General features: G+C 38.0%; 1 protein-coding gene, 1 non-coding gene and 1 pseudogene across 2 annotated transcripts in view; 1 reads left to right on the forward strand and 2 right to left on the reverse strand.

Moving 5' to 3' along the window:
* IL23R (interleukin 23 receptor) overlaps positions 1-24,103 on the reverse strand; it is a 56,810-nt gene that overhangs the window by 24,758 nt on the left and 7,949 nt on the right. Inside the window, exons 3-5 of the mRNA XM_047085305.1 lie at positions 21,899-22,022; positions 8,826-8,986; positions 3,877-4,022 (exon numbers count right to left, since the gene is read on the reverse strand). Of these exons, the coding sequence (XP_046941261.1) occupies positions 3,877-4,022; positions 8,826-8,986; positions 21,899-22,022 (431 nt within the window). The remainder of the gene's footprint in view (positions 1-3,876; positions 4,023-8,825; positions 8,987-21,898; positions 22,023-24,103) is intronic.
* On the forward strand, positions 210-559 carry LOC124515753 (60S ribosomal protein L36a-like; annotated as a pseudogene).
* Positions 12,381-12,483, reverse strand: LOC124516791 (U6 spliceosomal RNA). The gene has a single exon (XR_006963183.1). It is a non-coding gene; the product is annotated as a U6 spliceosomal RNA (small nuclear RNA).

Consider the following 24,103-nt stretch of genomic DNA (forward strand, 5'->3'; position numbering starts at 1 on the left):
AAATTACATGAAATTCAAATTTCAGTGTCCAAAATTAAAGTTTTATCATGCCCATTCATTTGTATATTGTCTATGGCTGCTTTCACACTACAAATGCAAAGCTGAGTAGTTGGGTCAGAGACCTTATGGCCTGCAAAGCCTGAAATGTTTACTGTCTGGCCCTTGAATAAAAGTTTGCCACTTTCCATGCTGATAGTGCTCTTAAAAACATGGTGAATGTTTCTGACACCCACTGAATTTTTTGTAAGAAGCTTAGCAAGCACCAACCCCACAAAGTGGCACAGTACAAGAAGGGCAAGAATTCTCTGATGCCCAGGGGAAGCAGTGTTATGACAGGAAGTAAAGTGGCTATGCTCTGGTGGGCAGATAGAGCCGATTTTGGGGGAAAAGGCTAAAAACTACAAAGAAGGTTGTGCTGAGACTTGAATGTGTTGATCCCAACAGCAGATCTAAGACAATTCTGGCTATCAAGAGATGCAAGCATTTTGAACGAGGAGGGGATAATAAGAGAAAGGGACAAGTAATCCCGTCCTGTGTTTCACATTTTGTCTTATTATGAAGACAGTAAAATCTTGAGGTTATGTTAAAAAAATAACAATACCCTAGTCTAGCTTAATTAGAGAAATGAGTCACTATTAATCCATTTACTTGAACTTATAGCAAAGACCTCCCTGCCTTACTGTCACTATTGTTGGGCACCTACTAAAGGCAAACAATATTAATAGCTAATGTTTCAAAATGTTATCTACATGAATTACACATTGTAAAAATCAATGGAGGTACAAGAAATTATTATGGAACATCCTGCCTTCCAGGGGCTTGTAGTTAAAGGACAGGGAAATAGAGGTGTAAACAGGTAAATAGATATACAACATGGTAATGCTCCTGAGATAGAGTACACAAAAGTGGGCAAGGATTGCTGACGAAGGTTGTGAGCTCAATTTATAACACAAGTTTGAGGTGCCAAAGAGATAGTCCATGAAGATAACCAATAAATAGATAAATATTCTCTACATGGTGTTAGCCTTGTAGGATCACCTGAAGGATTGGCTAGTTCCCTTTGATACTTCATAGTCTAAATAACTTAGCTAAAAGGGGATGAAAAGCAACCTCAGTTCTCTAATTTTGATTTTTCAGGGGGTCTTCTTTTGCTCTACCAAACTTGTTGCATGGTTTTCCTGGAAGTTAAGATGAAAAGTAGCAACAGCCAGCATTTACTGAACTTGAACTCTATTCCAGGATCTAGGCTAGCTTCTTACACTGATCATCCCCACAACCATATGAGGTAGGGGCTTGTCTTATTCCTACTTTAGGTATGGGAATAATGAGGCACAGAGAAGATAAGGAACTTGCCCAAGGTTGCATAACTAGAGAGTGGCAGAACCAGGCTTTGAATTCTAGAGCCTGTGCTCTTAGTCACATGGCTTTCCTGCATAGCTGCCTGTCACTTTGAAATAAAGAACCTCCTGGGGCACCTGGGTGGCTCAGTTGGTTGAGTGTCCGACTTCAGCTCAGGTCATGATCTCACAGTCCATGAGTTTGAGCCCTTGCTCAAACTGACTGTGCTCAAACTGTGCTGACAGCTCAGACCCTGGAGCCTGCTTTGGATTCTGTGTCTCCCTCTCTCTCTGCCCCTCCCCTGCTCATGCTCTGTCTCTCTCTGTCTCAAAAATAAATAAAAACATTAAAAAAATTTTTTTAAAGAAATAAAGAACCTCCTTCAAGTAATATCTCCTGGAGGCAGAGGTGAGGTGGAAGATCAAATCTGTAGTCCTTTGTATCTCCTCCTCTTCTTGCCTCTGACTTCCTATCTCCCTACAAAGAGGCAAAGACACACTTTATGCATGATCCAGATAAATTGATGATGTAGCAAAAGTTGAGAATAAAAGCCTTATTCTGGCTCTTTCTGACTGGACTTGGGTCATCTGGATAGAAATGGTAATTCATCTTTTTCTGTGTGAGTGGTTATATTCAGAGGGAGCATGATAGAAGGGATAGGATACAGGCTTTGGATAGAAAGCTGTTCTTTCATTTTTCACATATTTTTTGGGTGCCCAAAGTGATATAGAGTCTGAAAGAGTCCTAGCAGTGTAAGTTTGAAAAACCTGGCTTGACGTCTTTCGAGTTCTACATCCTTATTTCTATAATGGAGCAGATATTTACCTAACCCAAAGGATGGTTATGAAGGTTATATGAGATAACAAATATTCTTTCAGCTCCTTCATTTCCGCCTGCTTCTGAGTTACCAAGTCTCACAATGGTAGAGTAGCACCAGCAGGGGGAGCAGAGAACAAGAATTTCAACCAGGAAACACTTGGTTTCTGAAAATCTATTCAGAGATATTGATGGTAGAATTACTTTCTATTTTCTAAACCTTCTTCTAGCCTATAATCTCTCCTAATTATGCCAAATAAAGGAGTTTTGTATTATCAGTATCATCCTATGACCAGGACACTAAACAAAGGACACCAGGTGTCCTATTGGAATAAAATCCTATTGACTCAAAATCTAAGACTAGTCTAAGGATTTCATTTGGGTTTTCAAATTTACCTAAATTCCACATTTGCAAAAGGATTGACTGTGGAGTTGTGTTTTGTTTGTATCCTGCTTGTCCCAGGCTTTAAGCATAGGGTTGCTATGTACACAAATGTCACAGTTATTTAGTCAACAAGTCCAGCAGGATCTTCACTTGGTAATTGACCAAACGATGCACAGATTCACATGTAAGTGTAATCTAAACAATTGTAAAGTTCAGATCACATTTCTGACTTAAATGAACAGGGGTAAATAAACAAGTTGGTGTCATGAATTTATTTTAGAGAACAGTCTTTAAAGCATGTCATAAAATCAGTATAGTTTTACCCTCATCTTCTTGACACTCTTTAAACACATTGCTCTACAGCAAAGCTGATGTTCAGGATAATGAAACAATAGGAGGCTTTGGAGTCATGCTAATCACCAAATACATATCATTTACTCCCTGACAGCAGATAAATTCATGCATGATACATAACTCTTAATTATGCAAAGCCAGAGACTCTATGCCTTAATTATTTTGACTAAATGAAGTTTGTTGTACTTGAAAATATGAAATGGCATTTCTTTTCAAATACACCAAAATTGGAACTTTTCCCTCAGTCATATTAGTGTTCTCCCATTGTTCAAATTACTGAGTTTTTATTATAATGTTCACAGGTGCTGTCATGTCATGTGATTTCATTAACGAACCTTGTACCTATGCCTCTCCTAAGTCAGTTGGTAACTTACCATTGGTATTTAAGGATGGTTAGTTTGTTTAGATATTCACTTTTTACCTTAGGCTCGCATAAGACTGAGGCCTATTGTAGTAACAAATCTTCCATTTAGAGTTGCATTTTTTCATTTAAAAGGAGACACCCATAAATCTGAAGTTTCTTTTTCAACAGTTGTTACCCTAGATGCTTATTAAATTTCAGCATGGAAACCTTACATTTTATATTCATCATCACTGATGTAAATTTTACTCTAGGAGGCACTGAATTACAAGGAGCCAAACAGATGCATCTCTCTTAGTTGGACATTTGTCTATTTAGCAACTTATAAAAGGTAAGAGGACATTTTCAGGAAACATGTCTCCATTCTGAAAGCATATGGTAACAAATATTAAAACTAGAGTGGTTTGAGGGTGCCAGTGGGTAGAACACATGACTCTTAATCTTGGGGCCATGAGTTCAAGCCCATATTGGGCATAGGGATTACTTTTAAAAAACCCAACAAACTATAGTGGTTTGAATATCAAACAGATAAAAACATGTAAAGTAGATCATCATAAGTCCATTGTGGGTTAGCTTTTCTTTCATTTACTTACATGCTAAAGCACAGTGAAAGTTAGCTTACCTTCCAAGTTTGGTTTGTTTTAGACTTGTATCTCATTTCACAGGAAACCTTTTCTATTGTTGTTTGACTATTCCAGTGAATCACGGTCTTGGGTACTGTCGTATTTATGTCCTCAGCCCTGGAAATGATGGATGCAGAAGGTATCACTAGAAAAAATAATAATAAATAAAAACCCAGCAGTTTAAAACTTGCCTAGGGAGAAACCATAATCTTTATATCCATATATAGACATGTTAAAACTCAAAGTACTAAAAAAACAATGTCATGATCTAATTAATAAGTAATGATATTTTTCTTTTTTAACCTATTATGTAAGAGAAAACTGCTGCTGTTAAATGAAATTCTATTTAACCTATTTCCCATTTCTTTTAAATGGCACTTTTGTAGTCCACCTTTCCTCCACCCCCTATTCCCTTATAATCCTAAACTAATGAAATTCCAAAGCCTGGCCTTATTAACAAAAAGAGTAAAAAAGAGATAAAGAAGGTATCTCTTTCTTCCTGCATCTATTTAGGGGAAAATGAAGTTTTGCATTCTAAATTTAGATAGGGGAATCTGATTTGATAAGACATTAAATTGATACCTTTCACAATAATATTTTTATTATCTTAATTAAATCTATTGCTAATTTATTTTGTTCTCTATTAAAATAAATCCATACTTGAAACTATGATTTGAACAAAGCAAGTCTCACAAGACTCTAAGACTTTACCAATTATTGTCATGTTCTGTGATAATAAATTCCAAAAGGAAACTGACATTCTGATGGATTATCTTACTTGTTGTTTTGTTGTACTAAGAGTAGTGGTGTAACTGGAAACTCTGTATTTCTAAACTGTATTAATTCTTATATGCTTGCTGTGTCTGAACAGAATAAAATCATTGATACTTCTCATTTCTCCTATATGCACAACAGAACAATGAAAACCTATGACTTTGTTAGACGAATTATTTAACAAAGAACTGAATAGCCTTGTATGTGTGTTTTTAAGGACCATTATTGTAGCTTAGTGCTCTCTATGATTAGTTTCCTTTTCATTTATCCTAGGCATATAAATTATTCTTTGGGAATATCACTGTTTTATTATTAATGACTTATTATCTAAAATTATATACCCAGATGTATGATTTATAGAGAAATATAAAAATTAAATATTTGATGTTTAGTAGGACAGTCTTATAATCCTTGGGCTAAAGCTAGCATAGGAAAGAAGTAGTAGCAAAAGGAGTCTAATTAAAGATTTTATCATCTGAATTTCACAGTTGATTTCCTTTTGCTAGTGTAAACTTCTTGTAATAAGTATCATTATTCACAGGTTCTGTAGTCAGGGAAATGATTCCCAGGGCTCTGAGACCACTTGGGACCATTTAAAGCACTCTCAGGCTAAATTACCCGCCCACTCTTATCTCCCATCTCTGAGTCTGGCCTGTCATTAGTTTAGTAGCACAAGCATTCGGAGACCCTTCTGCAGAAAGAAATACTCTGGGGAGGAAGAAAAAGTCTTTAGTCCTGTGAGAAATGTACATAGAACAGCAAGTCAGATTTAAGATAGTCTTAGTGATGCGGGGGCATAAGGCAAGCTGAGGGCAAAGCACAAGCTAACAACAACCCTCCCCCTCCCCCCAAGGTGGGATATGTATGATATTCCTCAGGCACTCTTGGCTGCCTAAGAACAAAGGAAAGGACAGCAAACAAGTGGTTAAATTGGTAGTCTCCATCAGTTTACAAATATCTTAGTAAATTACAAAAAGGCAATCTTATCACTAGCCTAATCTCCAGGAACTCCCTACCATTTTAATGATAATGCTTTGGTAGAGGGAAAAATAACCCTAGCTTGACAGTAGCTAGGCCTCCAGTCATCTGAGTCCTTAGCACATGGAAATCCCTTTTAGAAACTTCCTCATGACTTTATCTCACCCAACTCCACAGTATATAAGCAGTCACTCTTTACAACCCCAGTGCAGCTCTTTGTGTCCACAGGTCTCATCCCCGTGCTTTAATAAAGATCAACTTTTTGCAGCAAAGACGTCTTCAAGAATTTTTTCTTGGCCATCAGCTCCGAATCTCCACACTCCAAAACCCCATCATTAGCACAGGGCAGGTCAGTGTGATAGAGGGCTAAACCTTTAGGTTTGAATGATCTCATATTTTTTCAAATAAACCTGTTATATAATAAGTACTTGAATATGTACTTTGGTACACCACTCAAAGTTGAATGTGTGCTCTCATTGCTTAGGTTTCAAACATTCCCATCAGATCTTACATTTTTAAAAACTGTCAAATCCATCTACATGCCATGTGTTTAGTTTCAACTTATATTGAAATAACCAGATTTGTAGTTGTTTAGTATCTTTCCAACAACATATATTTACCTATACAAGAATTAATTTTCAGAATGGTTATTTTATTTTCGAAAAGGTAAAAAATTTACCTATGTGAGAATTAATGTTAAAATGGCAGCCAGGGAGTGCCTGGGTGGCTCAGTTGGTTAAGTGTCCAACTCTTGATTTCGGGGATCAAGCCCTGTGTCGGTCTCTGTGCTCACAGTGCAGAACCTGCTTGGGATTCTCTCTCCACCCCCCCTCTGCCCCTCCCCTGCTCATACACATTCTCTAAAAATAAATAAATAAATTTTAAAAAATGGCAGCCAGAAGGCACTGCACTTTCTGTACTGGCATTTATTTCTCTACAGGAGAAGCTGAAGTATCCCTCTCACATGTCACTTTGGCACAGTGTTACTGCACTATTAACTCTGCCTTTCAGCACAGCCTCCCTAACTTAATTAAAGCCCAACCCCATAGGTGTTATGTGAAAATTGTTCTCAGGAGAGCCCTCTGTCCTCAGTTTCATAGAAAGTTTCATTTATCTAACTTGCAGTGCCTCATTCTTAAAGTGTCACAAGTGAGTATAGCTCATCCATTAATTATCTGGTGGCTTTCTTGGGTGGAGCCTCCTACACATTCAACATGTATTTTCTACCTGATTTTTAAGAGTCTGTTTTGAGATTTCTTTTTTAAAGGGGGCAGAATAACAATCCCAAACAAGAGACTCCCTGGTTCACGGTGTGGGAATTCGATTTGGAGGTGGCTGCCAGATGCGATTTTCCCTTTATGGGAGGTGAGGCAGTGATTAACTACCGCAAGTCAGCGAGATGATATCTGGCTCTCCTCCTTACTAGTTATGTGAACTTGAGCAAATTGTTTTATCTCTTTCTTCATCTGTAAAATGGGCACAGTAGTACCATGTATGATTGTTTCCAGAATTAAGTGTGATTTGCATGTTAATTGTCTGGAACATTGTAGGCATTTAATAAATGGATGTGAAGATAGTAAGATCATCAGCTCACAGTGATAATAATAACTGTAATGCTACTGATAATAATTTAGTTCTAAAAAATGATATTGCCAAAATGATACAATACATGATAGCCTTTAAACATCATTAATCCACTGAGGGGAACCTGTTTTAAGAAAAGAGCATATTACAAAAAAAAGGGGGGGCATATTATGGCAGCCTATCTTAAACTATAAATTTACAAAAACGTGTACATCATGGTCAAGAGAACTATAACTCCACGAATATATAATACAGTGGAATACATCACCATCATCAGCAGTGTTTGTTTTCAAATCCAATATTCAGAGCATTAAGGACAGACTTTCAGACCAATCCTGTTAGTTGGGATAGTTAAGTTTAGTTGAGACAGGAGTTGAGAAGTTGATATATTAGTTCCAGTAAAAGACCCCCGTGATCCCCAAAGAATATCCATGTTGTACCCCAAGAGAAGATGTCACATCCCCCAGATCATTAATCAGCAGGAAAGTTGTCTGACACATAACAATGTGCATTTAAATGAAGACTGAAGATAGAAGTTGAGGATATTGGAATTAGAGCTCCCTAGCTCCATAGTCTCAAATTTTGATGCCGCCTAGCGTTGGTTCCCTCAAATAGAAACCATAATCTCTTCTACAAAATAGGGTTGTTATGAGGGTTAAATAAGGTAATTTATGTAAAAGTAGTTAGCACTGAAAAAAAGTGCTCCATAGATGTTAGCTTACTGAAAGCATCCTTAATAAAAACAGAAATAACTGGCATTAGGATGTCCAAATAGAGGGTGATTCACTTGGTGCTCTTTGGCTAAATTTTGACTTCAGGACTGGGATGTAGCTGTAAAAAGCTCAGGGTCAATTACTTTTTGGACTTTATCTTAAGGAAAATACAAAAAGCTACTTTGAAAATATTTATCCAAAAGGTTGTTCATGGCAGTAAAGTTTATAATGGTGAAAATTTGAAAACAACCTAAATCTCCAACAATAAGGGACTAAAGACATACATTAAAAATAATATCATAGATTAAATCAAGAGAATGTTTATTTTATATTATAAGTTTTAAAAAGCAAGGCCTAAAATATCTGAAGCAAAAAATGCTAACATTGTAAAATCTGGCTGGTAAATATAGAGATGTTTACATAATTCACCATTTTTTATGGTTTTTTTAAACTTAAAAAACCTATAACTTCCAAATAGTGTATACAGCAGAATTCTTTAGTATGTTGTACTCACAACATAAGACTCATCACAGTTTATTATAATCCTTGTTTCTTTCCATCTTCTTTGGTAGATTGTAAGATACATAAGGCAGTGGATACCTTGCTTATCTTATTCTCCCTAGCTCTTAAAACAATGCTTGAATATAAGAAGTTTTCAATAAATATGTGTAAAACCACATGCACCAATGTAGAAATAAGACTGGAAGGATATACAACAAAATGGTAGCAGTACTTATCTTTGTGTTGTGTTGGGTTGGTTCATTATGAGTAATTCTTGTTTTCCATATCATGATCTGCAGGAACTTCAGGGGAACACCTTTCACATCTCGACTTCATTTGACTAGGTCAACACAAATTAGCTGTTTATTCATAAAGACATACTACCTCTCATTCTTTACCTATATCATCCAGATTAATTTGCAGTTGTTTTGACTTCTCTGTGCCCAATGCATTTGCAGCTTGGACCCAAACCAAATATTTCTTGCCACCTTGCAATGAATCAGTGGAGATGTTAATATAACTTGACGAAAGATATTGTTGCTCTTCTTCTGTCTCTAAACTTAAAAAAAAAAGATTATGATAACTGGTTATGTTGGTTTGAATTAGTTACTCCTCAATTTTTTGATGCTACTTTTTTAGCCTGCTTTCAGAATACATTTACTTAAAAATCAATTAAAATTGATTTCATTTTGAAAAATTTTTAAAAATAGATTCAAGGCTACCCAGGGCCACACTGTGACTCTCATGGATATTAAGCCCTTTTGCCTTCATGGACCCATTCTTCCATCAAGAAAAAAAAAAGCATATATATGTGTGGATATGTGTATCTTTATAGAGATACATATATATGTTCATGTAGATTATGGTTTACAACTGTCAATATAAAAGCAAATATATTAACGTTACATATTAAAACATTTTCTTTGACCTAAGGTTTATTTTTTTTCTTCTGATATTAAATGAAATTAAACATTTTCATGGACTCCTGAAAGTATCATGAGCCCTGGGCACTGTGCCTACTGTGCCTTCTGCACAAGTCGACTCTGGACAGAGCTTGAAATAAATGAACACCCTCTAGGAGGGAGCATTGCATAGGAGATCAGTAATGGGGCTTTGAGTCAGACATTTCTACCAGATCTAGAGTAAGGGGTAAGAATGGCATGAAGGGTCAAGATAGGATTAAGATCTGGATGGGGTAGGGAAAGACCAGACTTCCAAGCAGAAAAAACCCCACCATGTTCCAAAACAAATAAATTAAATGGAAGACTTCCTGTGGATTTTGAAAACAGAACTGACTGGATCTGGTGGCCCATCACTTAACTATAAAGGAGGTCATTTGCTGCTAAAAGGGATGGAGAAGATAGAGGGTAGAACTGAATTTGGAGAGATAGAGGTTTTTTTGTTTTTTGTTTTTTTCAATTTTTATATGAGAGAAAGAGAGCAAGTGCAAGCAGGGGAGAGGGCAGAGGAGGGGAGAGAGAGAATCTTAAGCAGGCTCTACGCTCAGCATGGAGCCCAATGTGGGACTTAACCCCACAACCCTGGAATCATGACCTGAGCCCAAAATCAAGAGTTGGACGCTTAACCAAACTGAGCCACTCAGGTGCCCCAAGAGATAGGGCTACTGAATCATCACTTCAAATTATGTTTATCTAAGTTTTTATAATTGGATGTGTGACAATCTCTAATCAGCCAATTTAATAAAAAGTTAAATTTCACTAAGGTGAAATTTCAAATATTATTTGTTAAGGCTAAAATTCTAAATTTTATTAATCTTCACTGGCTTCTGTCAGCACGTTTGAGCCTCTTTTTTATATCTGTTAAAACTTTCCAGGGCTCCTAGCTGGTGCAGGTGGTAGAGCATGCCACTCTTAATCTGGGGGTCATGAGTTGGAGCTCCGTGTTGGGCAGACAGATTACTTAATCAGTTAAAAATTTCTACTCCACTATATTTTTAGGGGGTAAGTGGTGGCGGGAATACTGAGAAATGTTTATTCCTTTCTTTTCTTGTTTCTGTGAGGAGAGACTGTCCTTAAACCTCCCTGGTTCTATCTCATCCCTCCCTTGCTCACTCATCCCTCTTGAAGGTGAGCATGATTCTACTCATGAAGAACTGGCCACATGCATCTCAGTCCCTTCCTCTCTCTTGTTTTCCCTTGGGAGTCAGAAGACCACAGAAATGACCTTTATTGGTCTTCTCTGATAAGCTGTAAGATTTAGAGGAGTTGGTCTCCAAGTGGGGATGTGCAGCTGTCTAATACCAGCTGTGATTGAGGGCAAGAGCAGTAAGTCTGGGAAGACCAATGTTAGAAAGTTTACTATTGCTACATACCAAAACCATGCTCTCCATTAACAAGCTTCATTTGTAATAAATATTATAAAATATTTTAAACATTTAAAGTTATTTCAATATTTAAATATATATTTTAAAATATTTAAACACAACTATTATTATATTTCTATTTTCACCTGCTGGCTTTTTGGTTTCTCTCGGTTTAGAACTCATGAGGAAAATCTGCAGAGATAAACATTGAGCCACCTCAGACACTTACACACCATTATCTATAGCTGGATCTATTCATAACATGAAAGTGTTTTCACTAGACTTCACTAAGTTTACATTTATTGAACCCTGAACTACCAACTCCTTTTATGTCCTTTTCTTAAGCTTCTCAGTCATATTTTCTACATCTCTGGCAGCTACATCCAAGTTACCATTTCCACTTGTTCTTTAAGCCTTTTCTTGTGTCTTATGCCTTCAGTTTTCCCATGAAACTTTTCTTCTTTTTTTTTCTTTTTTCTTTTTTAGAGAAAGAGAGTGCAAGTGGGAGAGGGGTAGAGAGAGAGGGAGAAAGAATCCCAAGCAGGCTCCATGCCCAGCGCAGAGCCCATCCTGGGGCTCAATCTTACTACCATTAGATCATAACCTAAGCCAAAATCAAGAGTTGGAGGCTCAACTGACTGATCCACCCAGGCACCCTGAAACTACTCTTCTAAAATGGCATCCTTTCCAAGGTGAAGTCCTGGATCCTCTTTGTAGCCTCTGTCCCTCTTGATTACTTGTAATTCTTAACTTCCCTTGGCTACCTGGACTCTGTCTTCTGGGTGAGAGAGCCTACCTACATCTTTTTTCTTACACCTGCTTAGTGCCATCTCTTCTCCTCCAACCCTCCACTTGGATTGCTCTCCATACTCCTCTAACCCCACCACAGGGAGGGTCAACTCTTGACCCTCTTGGTGCTTGCCTTTTCCCTCAGCTCACTCACCTTGGTTTCTATTACTATTTCATGTGTACAGCTACTGAATATCTGCAGTCTCACTGGGAGATGCATTTGGATATCTGCCTAAGACAGAACTATAGCATATGTATAACTGAATTATCTTTCCATGCACATCAGCACTTTTTGCTGGTATCTTCATTGTTGTCAACAGCAGGTTGCCTTTCTGATGTCCTCAGTTTGCCATTTTTAACAACTTTTTCTCTGTTACCCTTCAACCAAAGAAGGTGAAGCATTTATTTAACTATTCCTTTCTTATTTAAAATGTTTATTTATTTTTGAGGGAGAAAGAGTGCACAAGCAGGAGAGGGGCGGTGGGGTGGGGTGGGGGGCTGACAGAGGATCCAAAGCAGACTCCTCGCTGACAGCAGAGAGCCCGATGTGGGGATCGAACTTACAAACTGAGAGATCATGAATTGAGGTGAAATCGGATGCTTAACCTACTGAGCCACCCAAGTGACCCAATTTTCTTATTTTATCTTTTGTTCCTGTTTTGATAGCTGTGGCCATGGTTTAGGCTTTATCTCTATTATCTGTTTGGTATTACTTGTAGATTCCTACATTAATTTTATTGCATTGTGGAACCTAACTTAATATAGATCTACTACTTTGGAGGGAAATAACCTTGGAATTTGAACACAGGTGAAAAGACAAGTATCCTATATTCTTAGATTTAACAAATAGAAATGCTTCACAAATTTGTCATCCTTGATTAGGGGTCATGTTCATCTTCTGTGCACTATTCCAGTTATAGTATTTGTGTTGCTGAGGCAAGCACTGCTTGGTTTCTTTAATACCATCAACTTTTTTCTGTCCTGGGAGGCTGACTTGATAGGATTTGTGGGGAAGGAAGAGTTTAAAACTCACAATCATTTCATCCCTACAGGCTGCACTTAATGTCCTATTACCATTGTGTGTCTATTCAACATCTCCCGAATTTCTCCCAGCCAAGATTATAACTTGCCAGCCACTATGATCTGTTAGAATCCAGAGTGGCATGCTTGCTGAGACACAGAACTCCAGGGAGGAAAAGAGGAACCAGCCTCACACTACCAAGCAATAAATACATTTATGAATCAAAATAATACAAAAATTATAGAATATCTATATTTTAAACCTATCACTACCAGAGCAGGATAATCTCAGCAGGCAGTCAAAGAATCTCTCTAAGGCTGACAGGGAAACATGGGTAGGGGTGACCGGTCTCCATAGCATGCAGGTGGCACCAACTACCCTAGTTCAGCCCAGGTTTTTAACCCTCAGTGCATGTTTTCCGGTGCTGCCTCTTTCCTCTCAGCAGCAGGGAAATCACTATGAATGCCACGAGAGGACAAGGACATGTCATAGTGATGAAAAGCAGAGGGCTTGGGTTTAAAAAAAAAAAATCTATAGGTTCAAATCCTGGCTCTGCCCCTTGATAAAATGTGGGAATCGAGCCAGTTACTTAACCTCTATGTACTTCAGTTTACTCATCTGTGCAATAGGAAGAATAACATCGTTATCATGAGTAAAATCAGATAAGTGAGTTGGTGAGATAAGGAAGCATGGAGCAGGTGGTTTCATGCATAATAAAGGGTTTATGAAACAGATAATTATTAATCAAAAGGTATTTGTGGCATGACTTACACATTCTAAAGAATACAAATGAAACCTTAAAAGTTGTTATATTTCAACAAGTGAAATTTCTTTTATATTACTTATAGCTGAAATCAAATCATTCCATTAAATTCAGAGGTGTTTACATAGTTCCCTTATATTTCTTCTGAAATAAGGCAGAATATAAATAAATTACAGAGAATTGCTTTTAAGGTATGCCAACCTCATGCTCAGTAAGAATTCAAATGTAAAAATAAGAAAATGGCAACTAAGGGTAAGTAGCAAGTAGGGCATCTTTGAATATTTTCCAGTCAGAGAAAACCACATGCATGTCCTTAATTGGTTTGCGGCTAATTCTTTTACCACAAAAATTGAGACCACAGTCAAAATGCAAATACATTCTTAAACCAACATGAACCATAGTTATTAGGTAATTTAATTCTGCTTAAAGTCTACCTTCCTATTAGCACCTAGACCATGAACACCATTTTAGATGAGGAATCTAGTAATAATGAGTGACTGACTATACTTTGGGACTATTTTTACATAAAACTTATATTACAAAGTTTCTTTTTAATTTCTTATTTCTATTTCTGTTTTTGGTGTGTTTTTATTACATAACAGATTCTTTGTTGAAGGGAGTCAGCATGATTTATGTTTCTCTGAAGTTTACTATGCACCTAGCCCTAGTTGTATTTCATAGATTTTCAATAAAAAACATTGCGAATTTATGGTGATAATGGTTAATAGCGTTTTCCATTTAGTTAACCACTCATTCAACAAATATTTAATTAATATCCACTATGTTCCAAGTATTACCTTGGACATTGGGACTACAACAATGAACAAAACAGATAAAGTCCTGACCTTCATGGAGCACACATTCTGGGGGAAATAAATGAATATATAATATGTCCTATGGTGATAAATGTTCAGAAGAAAAATAAAGCAAAAAAGGGTTAGGAAGTGCTAGATGCAGGAGTGGGGATTTTTTATTTTAAAAGAAGATGCGGAAGGCCTGTCTGAGAAGGTGATTTTCCTCCTCTCTGGAGGAAGAACTTTCTAGGGAAATACAAAGGCCGTAAGGCAGGATCATACTTGTCCAGTTCAAAAACAGCAAGGAGGTCAGTGAGGCTTGGTGTACGTAAAGGAGATAGAAAGGGATTAAAGATGAGATCCGAGAGTTCTGGAGGAGGGAGAGATATAGAAGGTACTGTAAGGTCACAAAGAGCCTCTGGAGGACTCTGGCTTTGAAATGGGAGGTTTTGAGCAGAGGAGTGACATGATCTGAGGTGCATGTGAAAAGGCTACTTGTGAATGACTCTAGGAGGGCAAAGGTGGAGGCTAGGGCACCAGTTAGGAAGTTCTTGTACTAAGTCAGATGAGGGATGATATGGCTTGGCCTGGGGTTGCAAACTGGGTAGTGAGAAGAAGTCAAATCCTATAGGTTTGGCTGATTAATTTTGTTAAGAGCATGGTAGGGAGTAATCTAGGACAACTCCAGTGATTTGGGCCCAAATAGAATGAAGAGGGAGTTGCCATTTACTGAGAAGGGGAATGCAAGTACGGAGAAAGGAAACTGGGAGTGTTTGGGTTTTGAAAATATTAGCTTTGAGATACCTTTTGGATGTCTAAGAGGAAGTGCTGAATAAGATATTAGATATATGGTAACTGCAGACAGGGGAGATATCTGGACTCAAACTAGATAAATTAGGGAGTTTTACACTATAAATTTGTGTTATATCTTTTAGGTAATGAGTGTAGATACAAATAATAGGAGATGCTAGGAATAAAACTCTGGGGGCTTGTTACTTCACTGGAAATGAAGACACATCAGCAAGAGACTGAGAGAAAGCATCCAGGAAGGTAGGAGTAAAATCAAAAGGGAGTAGTATCCTCCAAGCTAAAAGAAGGAGGCGAAAAGCTATTAAATGCTCCTCATAAGGAAGATAAGGACTGAGAATAAACCATTTGATTTGGCAATGGGGAAGTCACTAGTGACACTGTTAAGACCTGTCTCAGTGGAAAGTGAAAACTTGACTAAACTAGCTTAAAGAAAGTATGAGAGAGAAAGAGATAGAAAGTGCATACAACTCTTGGGGTGCCTGGGTGGCTCAGTTGGTTAAGCGGTCAACTCTTGGTTTTTGCTCAGGTCATGATCTTGTCATTCCATAGGTTCAAGCCTCGCATCAGGCTCTGTGCTGACAGTGGGGAACCTGCTTTGGATTCTCTCTCTGCCCCTCCTGCACTTTCTGTCTCAAAATAATAAATAAATAAACTTAAAAAAGAGTACAGACAACTCTTGAGAAGTTTGGCCATAAAGAGGAGCAGAAAAATAGAGTAGTGGAGGGGAAAGACCAAGGGAAAGTTATATTTTTCAAGAGGGCAGACGCTGCAAGCCGATGGAATGATCCAGTAAAGATAGAAAAGGTAAGATGCAGAAGAAAGAGAGGAACATTGTGGGAGCAGGAGGCAGGAGGGGTAAGATCTAGCCCAAGAGGTGGAGAGTTGGCCTCAGGGAAACAGTAGTTCATGCACAGTAGTAAAAAGGAAGACCAAGTATATGGATAGGGAGGTCAATGCGTCAGTAGATGGGGGAACTTATCATATTTCTCATTGCTTCTATTTTCTCAATGAAGTAGAAAGCAGGTCATTGACAGAGCACAAGGAGAGAGAAAACATTTTGGAGGCCAGAAATGAGACAAAAAGTAATGAAATAATTATCTGGCTTAGTGGAGCAGTGACTGGGCCAGTGAAATGTGGTAGGATACTGGGTAGCTGTCAGGGCCCAGTTGAGATTAGTGGTCATGAATATATAGTCATATCAGTCAGTAAGTTTGCATTTGTCCCCAGCCACAATTAGCTTTGCTAGTACAGATACAGAATTGGTGAGGAAATGGATTTAAAAATATGACTGCTTATTGAGTCCTAAAAGAATGACAGAAATGTAATATCACAGCCTTAAAAATATTTGGAATCGTACTTAAGACCTCTTTCTGGTTATTAAGAATATGCATATGGAGAAGAAGAGGTGGCAAAAACAGGCAGGCCTTATGAATTGACAGAATAAGCAATTGATCTTAGGGGGTCTACAATGATATCTTATCAAAAAATAATTGCCCTACTGGTCTTTCATAGTGCCTGAAAATTCCATCATTTGTGTTATTCTAGTGAGATCATGAGCTTGTCATGCACAGAGATGGTGCCTATCTACAAAAACTCTCTAGAGTTTAACATAGTAACAAGAAGAAGCAAAATGCTAAATAAATCTTTGCTAGATTGACTTGAGTGGAATAAAATGAGGGGCCATGATGAATTCTTTTTCATTCAACAAGTATTTATTGAGTAGAAGACATTGCAAGGACACTGCAAGAGTTTCCAAGATAAAGAAAGAACATATTTACATGAAGCTGTTGAGGGTAATAGACAATAGTAGGTAGACGTTTATTACCAGAGTTTCTTCTTTTTTGGTTTTTCCTACCACCACTTATTGATAAACAGCAAACCACAGCAGAGGAGGGTATATGAATGGAAGCCCGATGGCCCCTAGGCTGCCATACAGGGAATGTCACCTTTCTGCCACTAGTGGAACAAGTCCATGGGCTGAGGTGAAATGCCTCTTCTGTAAATGTTTTACTGGAATACAGAACCACATGAGTTGGAAGTGAAACCTTGCAAATGCTGATCTCTACCTACCCGCCAAAATGGAAAATACCCTAAAAACCCAGGATCTAGTATAACCTTTTTAAACTACCTCAACCACAAACTGATTATAAGTCAACTTTTTCCTGGGGGTGAGGGGGAAGGCAGTTTTGATAGAAAAATTAACTTTCTCTTCTGTATTTTTTTTTCAACTCATTGGTGTGTTTTTAATTGTGTTTTCCTGTTTGTGCTTATAGGAGCTCATTCTTTGATTTTGCTAGAGGAGAACATTCATTTTTATGCTAATCCTTCACATTTTTATGTTCTTTTTAAACTATGAAACAATTCTATTAATCTAGACTCAGCCAATTCAGAATTTGGGTTAGGTTTGTCTGTGTTTGGCTGTAATTTATTGTTGGTTTCAGAAAAGGCGAAAAAAGTTTTTCTAAAATGTAAGACTTTGTATTAGTATTATTTAACTTGACTGTGATGGGAGAATGCAGGAAATGTCGATGTCTACGTATCAGAATAACCACTCAGTGACTATCAACTGAGCAGTTACAATGTGCCAGGCCCCATTCTAGACTCAAGTGATGTAGCAGTGAACAAAATAAGCAAAAATTCTTGCCCATTTTGAGATTACATTTCCAGTTTGAATGAATGAGTGAGTTTCCTACTGACACATGCACAACAGCTAAAAAATTAGTCTTTCAGAGCACATTTAACAGCTTTTTTCTAGATATTCATCTGTCTAAAATGACTGTTATCTGAAAATGAGTAAAATTATTGTTTATAATACCTTGTAAATGATCATTTTTTAAGTTTATTTATTTATTTTGAGAGAGAGAGAGAGAAAGCCCATGAGTGTGTGCAAGTGCAAGTAGGGTAGAGGCAGAGAGGGAGAAAGAGAGAATCCCAAGCAGGCTCCACATTGTCAGCACAGAGCCCGGCTCAGTCTCACAAACCATGAAATCAGGACCTGAGCTGGAATCAAGTCAGACACTTAACTGACTGAGACACCCAGGCACCCCAATGATATTTTTTTTTAAGTTTATTTATTTACTTTGAGAGAAAGAGAGAGCAAGCAGGGGAGGGGCAGAGAGAGAATCTCAAGCAGACTCCATGTTGACAGCATGGAGCCTAATGTGGGGCTCAAACTCACAAACCGTGAGATCATGACCTGAGACAGATGCTTAACTGACTGAGCCAACCAGTGCCCAGCCCCTACCCCACCAATGACCATTTCTTAATGGACTTATGTTAATTAGTCTCCTCACCCAAATAAGTCAGGTTTTAATTTTAAAACAAATCAAGACTAGTATGTCAGCCTTGAGTGTCACCTTAATACTCTGCCTTTTTGTTGTTTCTAAGTGCTTCCTTTTTGCAAGTCTTTTTTTATAGTTTGTGTTCTTATAAATTTTGTAACACCCAGTACAGTATTGCTTATCCTCATTTCACAGGAAAGTAAGGCTCAGCCAAGCTAAATAACTTTTCTAAGATCACACAGCTAGCAATTATGGCAGACATTGTTAGATGACAGTACTAAATTCTATCAACAATGTCCTTCTCCTAGGTTCCCATCCAGATAGAGTAGACATGTAACTCAGTCGTGGCCAATGAGATCCAAGTGGAAGTCTATAGGTGGAGATGTTCTTTTTCCTTCACCTTCTTTTTCCTGCCTGGGATTTGGATGTGAAGCCTAGGGGTGCAGCTTCTGAGAGTAAAGCCTACACATTAAAACTTATAGAGGAAAAAGTTGGAAAAAGCCTTTGGGATATCATTGAAGTAATCATGCCAGCTCTGTCATACCTACCACTATGTCTTGATATAAATAAAGCCCCATATGTTTAAGTCACTGCAGTTAGATTTTCTGATATTTGCATCATAAAAGACACCTAACTGATAAATCTTAGAACTGGAAATCAAAAGTAAAACTCGAAAGCCCCTGTTCTTTCCAGTGGATAGCTCTAAAAGCATGATCTTTAATAAATCTATTTTTAGTATTTTCATGGCGACTTGAGTATTGAGAACAATCTCAATACTCATAATTACTAGGTATTTCTCACTTTGTAAGGTAGATGTGTTTCTCAGAAAAAGCCATGTGTAAATAATTTAAATATATATCACTGAATGCATTAATAGATTTTAAAAGAAATCTATAATAATCAAAATATTTGGAGAACATTTTTATGAGACTAACTAGGAAATTAGGTGGTGGTTGGCAAGTTTTTGTTCAACAAATATATCTTCTCAAATTGTGGTATGCGTGTTCCAATATAGTGCAATTTTATTCTCAAGAACCTGAGAGGGCAAGTAAGTGGGACTTAAATGAATTAAGCCATATCCACTAGGTTGGCAATAAGCAATACAAAAATAATAAGTGTTGACAAGAATGTGGAGAAATTGGAACCCTCATACACTCCCAGAATGAATGTAAAATAGTGCAGTTGTTTTAGAAAATAGTATGCAGTTCCTCAAAAGGTTAAACAGAGTTAACATATGACCTCTCAATTCTATTCCTAAGTGTATGCTCAAGAGAAATGAAAACTTAAGTCTACACACAATCTTGTACATGAATATCATGGAAGCATTACTCATAATAACCAAAAAGCAGGAATAACCCAAATGTCCATCAACCAATGAATAGATAAAGTCAATGTGATATATTCATATATGGAACATTATTTGGTCATAAAAAGGAATGAAGTACTTATACATGCTACACCACGGATGAATGTTGAAAGGCTTATGATAAGTGGAAGAGCCAGTCATGGAAAGACCACATATTGTATGACTCCTTTTATATGAAGTGTCCAAAGCAGGCAAATCCCCAGAGGATCCCTCGGGATGGGAAAGTTGAGGGAAATAGAGTGACTGCTAATGGATACGCGGTTTCCTTTTGGCATAAGAAAGTGTTCTGAAATTGGGGTGATGGTCACATAACTCTGTGAATATACTAAAATCATAGAATGCTTATGCTTTAAATAAGGTGACTCAGTGTTTCCATCATCCTTTTGATACATTGCCTCTGTCTAACCCCTGCTCAGAATGACAGGTGTGAGTGAGCGTCTTGCCTATGGCATGGAGCCCATTACTCCAGACTTAGCAATGTATTCGTAAAATCTGCCTGGTTTTTACATAGAATTTCTTGAATGAAGAAGTGCTGCTTTTTATGTTTTACTTAATTAAAATTATTCTGAGTATGTTACACGTGGAGAGAGAGAAGATTGGAAGATTATTCTGTTCTATTGTGATGAGACCTGGTTATCATCTCTCAAATATGCCCTGTGATCTGGTTCCGACACCACTTCAGCAGTGGTAGTCAGGCCAGCCCAAGTTCAAATCCCACCTCTCCCTCTCTGGAGCTGTGTGGCTCTGGACGCATTGCCTAACCCCACTGAGGCTCAGTTACTTTGTCTACAAAAACTGGAAAAATAATCATATTTACCTCACAAGGTTGTGTAAGATACTAAATGAAGTAGCACATATAAAGTTTTGACCCAGTATTTAGCAAATAGTAAAGGTCCCATAAATGCTTTTTATTTTATTTTTAAAAAAAATTTTTAATGTTTGTTCTTGAGAGAGAGAGAGAGAGAAAGAGAGAGAGAGAGCACAAGCAGGGGAGGGGCAGAGAGAGAGGGAGACACAGAATCTGAAGAAGGCTCTAGGCTCTGAGTTGTCAGCACAGAGCCTGATGCGGGGCTCAAACTTGTGAACCATGAGATCATGACCTGAGCTGAAGTTGGACGCTTAACTGACTGAGCCACCCAGGCGCTCCCCCAATAAATGCTTTTTAAAAAATAAGTAGTTTTTTTGAGAGTTACAAACAGACAAAAAAAGTTTACTTCAAATACACCACTGAAGGCATTCTTTAAAAAAAAGAATAAAATGGGAAACATGATGGGTGACTAACTTAACCCTGTTTGCCCATAACTTTTTAAAAATTAATTTCATTTTCATCTTTAACAATCGCAGAGGATTCAAAAACAGACTAGCATACATGGATATAGTTTAAATGTAACAAAGAAAGATTTCAGCTGTGTACATTGGGGAGGGGAAAGGGATTTTTTCATATCAACCTTTTCCTATTTTGCAATTTCTGAATAAGCATTCAAATTTAATTTAGTACGAAGTAGTACAACTTTTATGATCAACAATTTATCTTTAAGCATAAAAACTTAAGAGGTTTGGCTGCATAGTCACCTTGGCTCCCGAAATCTGGCTATTGGTAAGCATGTAACAGCTATTGTTAAGCATGTAACAGCTATTGTTAAGCATGTAACAAGAGCATTTCCTCAAAGCCCTCCTGGACTGCAGATAGAAAATTAGCACTTTCACTCAGTTATTACTTCAGTTTTAAAATTCAGAGTCCTGTGTTCTGGAGACTCCCTTAGTCTCCGGCAAACCAGAAAAGAGGGTTGGCCTGTACAGGCACCAAATTTAAGATTTGGGGATCATTATTAATAACTAGTAGCGTCCATGAATTTAGTGCTAATGGTGGACCTGGCTCTGTGCTGCACGCTTTAAAAGCCAAATTCCACTTAAATAATTAGAATAAACCTGTGCATTAGGCTCTGTTTTTTAGATCCATTTTAAAGATAAAGAAAGGCAATTTGGAGAGGTTGAGCAAGTTGCCTAAACCCTAGAATGAGGATAGAGCTGGGGTTGAAGCAAAGATCCTTTTAAAACTATTCTGTGCTATATCAGCATCAGGTCCCTGACCCCAGTTACGTACCAATGAATTAAAGGGCAGAAAGATTATAGAACGCATTGTCCCACAGAGTGAAAATATTAATGGCCCAAAAAGGGTTCAGGTAGCTTCACTGATGATAATTAGGGAATTGGGGATAATCAGCATACATTTAATGCTTAAGGCTCATTTTTTGGATCCCTGCTGGAGGCAGAACATTGGAATGGAATGGAATTGCTCATGTTAAACTGTTGAAGGAACCTACCTCTTCACATACACCACATACATTGTGTCTATGTAGGTGGGCTTCCCAGAATTCCAGGTACAAGTCATGTTGCCTGAATATTCATAAATGACACAGGTTACCTTGTCAGGAACATCTGGTGGATCTGCAACAAAATGTATCACTTAGGAGCCACCATACAAGCGTAAAGTTCTTTATAAAGTAGCTAGCTGATAAACTTCCCATTTTATTTAGGAAACCAGCCCAACTGGCATTCAATACTTCCCTCATTCCATCCCTACCACCTCACCTAACATCCTACTTTGCCATCAAACATTGCTACTCTCCTTTGTATACTATATTCTCCACTCTTCTGGGGATACTAATATGATCAAGTTTCTCCTATCAAAAAAAAATAATAATAATAACTCCTCAAGTTCTCTCTCCTCAGCTACCACTATCTCCTTTTTTTAACAGCTAAACTAAGGGTCCTATATTATACTGGTCTTTTACTTCATCTCCCATTTGCTCTCGAACCCCAGACAATCAAGATTCAGACCCACAATTCCACCAAAACCACTGTTGTGAAGGTCGTTAATGACTTTCTAATTAACAAATTCCGAAATATCTGTGCAATCACCATTGAACTTGACTTCAGCATTTGCTGTTTTGGTCCCTTTCCCCTTGAAACCTTTGCCTTTGGCTCTTGTGAAAGGATCCCAAAAAAGTGTTTTTTCTTTCACCCCATCAGACTGTTTCCTCTTCTGGCACCTATTCCACTACTCACTTTAAAAGTTTAGTGTTTATACATACAATGGACTATTACTCAGCCTCAAAAAGGAAGAGAACTCTGATACATGCTACAACATGGATGGAAGTAGATGGTTGCCAGGGTGGGGGATGGGAAAATGAGAGTTGCTTAATGGGCACAGAGTTTCAGTTTTGCAAGATGAAAATAGTTCTGGAAATGAATGGTAGTGATGGAAAATGATGGTGATTGCAGAACAGTGTGAATGTACTTCATGCCTCAGAACTATACACTTAAGAATAGTTAAAAAAGGGGCGCCTGGGTGGCGCAGTCGGTTAAGCGTCCGACTTCAGCCAGGTCACGATCTCCAGGTCCGTGAGTTCGAGCCCCGCGTCAGGCTCTGGGCTGATGGCTCAGAGCCTGGAGCCTGTTTCCGATTCTGTGTCTCCCTCTCTCTCTGCCCCTCCCCCGTTCATGCTCTATCTCTCTCTGTCCCAAAAATAAATAAACGTTGAAAAAAAAATTAAAAAAAAAAAGAATAGTTAAAAAATATATTTCATATTATGCATATTTTACCACAATAAAAAATGGTAAAATTTTTTATTGGGGGGCTCCTGGGTGGCTCAGTCTGTTGAGTGTCTGTCTATTGATTTCGGTTGAGGTCATGATCCCAGGGTTGTGGAATCAAGTACTATGTCAGGCTCTGTGCTGAGTGCTGAATCTGGAGGCTGCTTAAGTTTCTGTCTCTCTCCTGGAATGCCTGGGTGGCTCAGTGGGTTAAGCATCTGACTTTGGCTCAGGTCATGATCTTGCGGTTCATGTGTTTAAGACCCATATCAGGCTCTGTGCTGACAGTTCAGAGCCTGGAGCCTGCTTCCAAATCTGTGTCTCCCTCTCTCTCTGCCCCTCCCCCACTCACACTGTATCTCTCTCTATCAAAAATAAACACTTAAAAAAAAAAGATTCTGTCTCCCTCTGCCCATCTCACCCACTCATGTGCTCTTTCTCTAAAATAATTAAAATTTTTTTGGTATTCACAGAATTCTATTTCAACATTCTCTTTCTCCCTCCCTGCATCCCCTTTAGCTCTTTTTCTAAGTGACCATAATATTGAGAACATTGTTTAGTTTTTATCTGTTAGCTTCTTTACCTTTTGAGAACTGAAATCTTGCTCACTCCCAACCTCATCCCCACTCCACTCCTGCCTCAAGGGCTGTTACCTAGGCTTTACCTACAAGTGTATCCTTGACCTAGGCTGACTAAAGAGTATTTCCCTTTGGAATGAACACATGATTTAAGATGAACCAATCAGCATTCTCCAAGGGGCTTTTTGGAGAGCCATTGTAAGAAGTATTTTCTTACCCCTAGAAATTGCTGTCTCTGAGTAACATGTGAGCTATGAGCTGCTGGTGGCCATCTTGGATTTAAGAATGAAGACAACATAGGGGTGTCTGGGAGGCTCAGTCAGTTAAGTGACAGGCTCTTGATCTCACAGTTTG

This window comes from Lynx rufus, unplaced genomic scaffold, assembly GCF_022079265.1.
Source record: "Lynx rufus isolate CCGP_SWC_20201006 ecotype Redwood Valley unplaced genomic scaffold, mLynRuf1.p SCAF_2, whole genome shotgun sequence".
Lineage (NCBI taxonomy): Eukaryota > Metazoa > Chordata > Mammalia > Carnivora > Felidae > Lynx > Lynx rufus.